The sequence below is a fragment of the Cebus imitator genome, unplaced genomic scaffold (genome assembly GCF_001604975.1).
Source record: "Cebus imitator isolate Cc_AM_T3 unplaced genomic scaffold, Cebus_imitator-1.0 Scaffold18, whole genome shotgun sequence".
In the NCBI taxonomy this organism is placed as follows: Eukaryota; Metazoa; Chordata; class Mammalia; order Primates; family Cebidae; genus Cebus; species Cebus imitator.
Window position 1 is genome coordinate 9,954,530 of NW_016107333.1, and position 6,513 is coordinate 9,961,042.

At 40.7% G+C, this 6,513-nt stretch overlaps 1 protein-coding gene across 3 annotated transcripts in view; it reads right to left on the reverse strand.

Annotated features, from left to right (window-relative positions):
- TPX2 (TPX2 microtubule nucleation factor) overlaps nt 1–6,513 on the reverse strand; it is a 66,553-nt gene that overhangs the window by 24,565 nt on the left and 35,475 nt on the right. For all 3 annotated transcript variants that reach the window (XM_017514856.2, XM_017514846.2, XM_037733440.1), the window contains 3 exons: nt 4,566–4,687; nt 3,305–3,456; nt 1,614–1,785 (listed from right to left, as the gene is read on the reverse strand). In XM_017514856.2, coding sequence (XP_017370345.1) covers nt 1,614–1,785; nt 3,305–3,456; nt 4,566–4,687 — 446 coding nt within the window. The remainder of the gene's footprint in view (nt 1–1,613; nt 1,786–3,304; nt 3,457–4,565; nt 4,688–6,513) is intronic.

A 6,513-nucleotide genomic window follows, 5' to 3' on the forward strand; every position in this document is an offset into this window, starting at 1 on the left:
AAAAATTAGGTGAGGATGGTGGCATGCACCTAGAGTCCCAATTACTTGGGAGGGTAAGGTGGGAGGATCACTTGAGCCCAGGAGTTAGATGCTGAAGTGAGCCATGATCATGCCACTGTACTCCATCCTGGGTGACAGAGCAAGACCCTGTCAAAGAAGAAAGAAAGAAAAGAAAAAAGAAAAGAAAAGAAAAGAAAGAAACAAACAAACAAAACAAAAAAAGACCAAGTAAAAACTCCCAATTTTATGAAATCAATTTAAAAGCATCAAGAACACCTCTTATAGAAAATCAAATGGAGAAAGTAAAAAACTATGTTAAAGCATCAATATTAAGACATCATCGGCCGGGCGCGGTGGCTCACGCCTGTAATCCCAGCACTTTGGGAAGCCGAGGCGGGTGGATCACGAGGTCAAGAGATCAAGACCATCCTGGTCAGCATGGTGAAACCCCGTCACTACTAAAAATACAAAAATTCAGCTGGGCATGGTGGCATGTGCCTGTAATCCCAGCTACCCAGGAGGCTAAGGCAGGAGAATTGCCTGAACCCAGGAGGCGGAGGTTGCAGTGAGCCGAGGTCGCGCCATTGCACTCCAGCCTGGGTAGCAAGAGCGAAACTCCGTCTTAAAAAAAAAAAAAAAAAAAAAAAAAAAAAAAAAAAAAAAAAAAAAAAAAAAAAGCCTATGCAAGGATATAAAAAATTTAGAGATCCTCAAAGGTAAAACAATCACATTCTGCTTTATCCAGAATACTATCAGGATACTCCCAACAACTATTTTATGCCACTCCCACCCCTCAAATTATATCTTAAGGCCTTGTTGTAGAAATTATTTCCATAAAGACAGAAACTATTAAATTAGAATCCACTCATCTGTTCACCACCAAATCTACAAACCCCCCATCTGCACCATTCCTCCCACTTTTCCATCCTCTTTTTAAAGAACATTTCTCCACCTGTGCTAAGTATTTCTCCAATACCTCCCTGCTCAGGGACTTAATCCATTAGTTATCTCCTCTCTCTCCTATACCTTCAGCTTCTTTATCTGACTCAACTTTTCAACATTCAGACATGCTCTACCTATCTCTCACCTCCTTTGACTTTTGCATCTCTCTCCTCCTCAAAAGCCCTTACTATAATTTGTAGTGACCTATTTATCTCTGTCACCAAATTAGAAACTTGATGTTGAGTAGCACCAAGTCCATTTTATTTACCTCTACACCCCCGACACCTAACACAGTGTGCCTGGTTAGTAGTAGAAAAAGTTTTGGTGGGCCGCTGAATAAAAAGCACACAACCTTGAATGAATGAAATGCCTTCATTTTCTATAGATAACTAAATGCAATGTAATACTTTGACACATAGCAAAAATGTCCATTAAAGATGTGTAATGGCATCTGAGGTTACCTTAATTCATTCTCCTTGGTCAATTATTGATGAGGAAGATCAAGATGGTTGATGGGTATAAGACAGATAGCTGGGTGGTTCGAAAAATTCTGAAGGATACATTTGTTGTCTGTATAGTCACATGCCATACTTTAATTGAAAAACTAGCATTTCAACTAAAGACAAATCTGTGCCTAAGGTGTAAGCAAAGAGAATATAGGCCAAACTTACTAGTTTCATCCTTCTTGCTCCTCAAATGATATCTGTTAGGAGTTCGCTTATGGAAGTCTTCAACCTGCTGTGCAAGGGGCACATATGTAGAAACTGTTTCATCAAATGTTCTTTTCTTTCCTTGGGACAGGTTAAAAGGCTTAACAATGGTACACCCCTTAGTCACTCGGGCCTGTAACGAGAAAAGTTGTTTCTCAAATGAAATGTCATGGAAGAGCTCATATCTACCATAAGCCACGTATTCAGCACAGAGAATCCAAAAACAGGCCTGTGTAAAACAAAGATTATTATTCTGAAGTTTGTCAGTCCCTGAGCAAGGGTTATAACTAGTCTATTTTCATTTTTTAAAAAAGGAACAAAGGATCTAGCACTTAACAAATCATCTATTCTGGAACAGTACATAGGTAATTTTCCCCAATCATGTCAATGTTTTGAAGGAATCCAGAGTAAGCTATCTCAGAATTGAAGATGAAAAAAGCTGCAAAGGAGTCTCACCCTTAACTCCATTTTAAAAAAATTAATTGGGCCTCTGGGTCTGCATCAGTTCTGGCACCTTCCTGAATCAGCGGAATCTCTCCAATCATCCCCTAAAGTGACTAATGAAGAACGCTATTCCTACTCCTTGGATGACTAAGTTTGAAAAAACTGGTCTCTAATTGGAAGCAAAACCCTTCAAGGACCTGCATCTCAAAGAAAGAAGCACAACCTCAGGGTTTAAGAATGCAAAGAACTAATTTCAAAAAATGATGGGCAGGGTGTGGTGGCTCAAGCCTGTAATCCCAGCACTTTGGAAGGCCAAGGTGGGTGGATCACCTGACATCAGGTGTTGGAGACCATCCCGACCAACATGGTGAAACCCTGTGTCTATAAAAAATAATAATAATAATAATTTTTAAATGATGATATGGACTACAAATGCAAGTGGAGATTATCACTACTAGAATTTTTACTTAAGACAGTTACTGATTTTGTTGGTGCTTTGGTAACAAAACTGCATGGGATTTTACTGGTCTGCCCCAACCCTATATTTCCTATAAGATCTGTTATATTGGCCGAGCATGGTGGCTCATGTCTGTAATCCCAGCACTTTGGGAGGCCAAGGCGGGTGGATTGCCTGAGGTCAGGAGTTCAAGACCAGCCCGGCTAGCATGGGGAAACCTTGTCTGTACTAAAAATATAAAAATTAGCTGGGTATGGTGGTGGGTACCTGTAATCCCAGCTAATTAGGAGGCTGAGGCAGAAGAATCACTTGAACCCATGAGGCGGAGGTTGCAATGAGCCGAGATCGCACCATTGCACTCCACCCTAGGCGACAAGAGCGAAACTGCATCTCAAAAAGAAAGATGTTATATTTTACATAACTTTATAGATACAAGGTTTTTTTCAAGAATTTTGTAACAGTAGAAATACCTGTCCCGATAATTTGCCACACATATTAATAACTCTACGTGATTTATGTACATTCTCAATGCAGTTTTCATAATCACTTCATAAGGTAGTTCCCAGGGAGGTCGAGTGATATGCCCAAGAATACACAGCTAACAGAAGGTAAAGTGAGGATTTAGATCTATCTTAATCTGAAACATATGCTTCTCTCAATTATGCTATTATAAACAATGATGACAAATGCTGCACCTAAAATCCTAAATGAATATTAGTAACAGAAATGCTCATTTAGTCCATCAACTTACAGGAGATGAAGGATGCTTTCGTAGTTCAGATGTAAAGTTCACTTCCTTATACTCCTCCTGGTTCTTAGGATGTTGTTTGATTCGCTCATCTGTGCGGAAGTGGAAGTCAACTGATTTGGTGACCTGGCTCACTGTTTTCTTCACAGGTTGCCCTGAGTGAGGAACAGAGTAAAACACACAGATAACATTAACATAGGGAACACCAGTAAGTCCCCTTTACTACAGTCCTTTTGCTATTTCTATTACCATGGGTCTAACTTTGTTCACTATCTACATGTAAACCAAAACTTGAAGTAGTCCTCAGGGACACTAATATATGTGTCATATTCATTGAGTACTATTAGGTTTGAGGCCTTTCAGTCAGATGCAAACTATAAAAAGGTAGTAGCACAGGGAAGAAGAATCATCTCCCAGGTATGGTCATAGCTATGGAGAAAAAGAATAACTGGAATATTTTTGATAGGAAAAGCTATGGATTGACTTTGAAAGCACAGTTAACTCAGCATCTCTAAGGGGAAAATTCTATAAACTCCAGGGGTACTTTTTCAATCCAGTAAGGAGAACTTTATAGTTACGGCCCGAGCAAAGCAGAACTGTGACCCCCCTCAGATGTCTCAGTTATATTTTTACTTCATAGGTGAATTGGATTAGACTCAGCTTTCCTTTCCTCTACCTTTAGGGAAAAATAGGAAAACACCATCAAACTGGCCTGCCCAGTTACTTTATCTTCTGTCTCAATCCTAGTTCCCTTTCTTTCCCTAAGACCAGGAACAGACTTAAAGAAAGTACCAATGGGCCAGCACTTTGGGAGGCCAAGGTGGATGGATTACTTGAGGTCAGGAGTTCGAGAGCAGCCTGGCCAACATGATAAAACCTTGTCTCTACTAAAAATACAGAAAGTAGCCAGGTGTGGTGGGGGACACCTGTAATCCCAGCTACTTGAGAGGCCGAGGCAGGAGAATCGCTTGACCCGGAGGCAGAGGCTGCAGTGAGCTGAGATCAAGCCACTGCTCTCCAGCCTAGGCAACAAGAGCAAAACTCTATCTAAAAAAAAAAAAAAAAAAAAAAAAAAAAAAAAAAAAAAAAAAAAAAAAGAAAGTATCAATATATGTAAAAAAGTGCTAAGGAATAAACAAATCATTTTATGCTGACTACTAAATGAGAAAGCCTTTTTATTTGCTTTAGAGACTTCAAAAAACCCTACCAAGAGTGTAAGAACCACCCCTCATGAATCAGACTCAACCATCACAGCCAAGCTCACCTATTCCAGCCAGAGCAAGTTTCTTGAATTCTTCATTCTTTTTCCGCATCTCCACCACCTCTTGCTGCATTTTCATACTCTTCTCCAGCTCTTGCTCCTCAGTGCTTTTTAGAACCTTCTGCCTAAAGAGAAAATCAGTAAATGAAAAGGGAGGAGAGGAGAAAGGGGCTCAGTGACTCCACAGAATCTACAGGCATTATATATTTTTAGCCTGTGATAAAATAGTCATCAAAACCAAAAAATATCATCTAATAAACAGATACTAACTTAATTCGATAACACCATGAAAATAAATGAAAATGCTACTTTGGCTGGGCAAAGTGGCTCATGTCCATAATCTCAGCACTTTGGGAGGCCTAGGTAGGTGGATTACCTGAGGTCAGGAGTTCAAGACCAGCCTGGCCAATATGGTGAAACCCCCTCTCTGTTACAAATACAAAAATTAGCCAGGTATGGTGGTGTACACTTGTAATTCCAGCTACTTGGGAGGCGAAGGCAGGAGAATCACTTGAACCCAGAAGGTGAAGGTTGCAGTGGGCCGAGATCGCACCACCACACTCTAGCCTGGGTGACAGAGCAAGACTCCGTCTCAAGAAAAAAAAAAAAAGGGAGGTTGGCACACTTTATACCAAAATATTGAAAAAATTTCAGAAGAAAGTAACTAAAATAGACTAGAATAGAATATATTACAAAAGATCCACAAATATGATCATAAATAATTAGTTTGGGCTGGGTGCAGTGGCTCATGCCTGTAATCCCAGCACTTTGGGAGGCTGAGGCAGGTGGATCACCTGAGGTCAGGAGTTCAAGACCAGCCTGGCCAACATGGTGAAACTCTGTCTCTACTAATACAAAAATTAGCTGGGCATGGTGGTGCACACCTGTAGTCTTAGCTACTCGGGAGGCTGAGGCAGGAGAATCACTAGAACCCGGGAGGCGGAGGTTGCAATGAGCTAAGATCGCGCCACTGTACTCCAGCCTGGGCTACAGAGTAAGACTCCATCTCCAAAAATAACAACAAACAAAATTTAACAAATAACAACAACAAAAATTAGGTTGTACACCACAAGCAAAATTAAAAGACCAGTAGAAGCCTGGCACAGTGACATGCACCTGTAATCCCAGCTACTTGGAAGGCTGAGGTGAAAAGACTGCTTGAGCCCAAGAGTTCAGGACCAGCCTAGGCAACGCAGCAAGGCCCTGTCTCAAAAACAATAACAAAGACCAGTAGAATGAGGAAAATATCTACAACATAGGGTTAATATACATAAAACACATGTAATAGAGGAAAGAAACTTAGAAGTAATGCCAACTAAATCCCAACCCTGTCATTTCATTTGCTGCCTATAACGACCTTGAGAGAACTATTTAACTTCCCTGAGCCTCAGTTTTCTCCACTGTGAAAAGACAGTGTAAATACTCATGCTCACATCCTATTTGTGACTGTTAAATCAGACGTCTCTGAAGTTCTTAACACGTGGTAACGTTCAATACAGAGTGGCCATTCTTAGGAAAATATCACTAAGGACATTTATAGGCAAATAAAAAAGGTTACCAATAAGAAAAAAATAAAAAATAAAAAATAAAAAAAAAACAGAAAATTCACCCAAGAGAAAATATGAAAAAAAGTTTACAAAAATAACAGTAATACAATTTTGTCAGCAAATTATTAAAAATTAAAATAATTTGATGCGGCCGGGCGCGGTGGCTCACGCCTGTAATCCCAGCGTTTGGGAGGCCGAGGCGGGTGGATCACGAGGTCAAGAGATCGAGACCATCCTGGTCAACACGGTGAAACCCCATCTCTACTAAAAATACAAAAAATTAGCAGGGCATGGTGGCGCGTGCCTGTAATCCCAGCTACTCAGGAGGCTGAGGCAGGAGAATTGCCTGAACCCAGGAGGCGGAGGTTGCGGTGAGCCGAGATCGTGCCATTGCACTCCAGCCT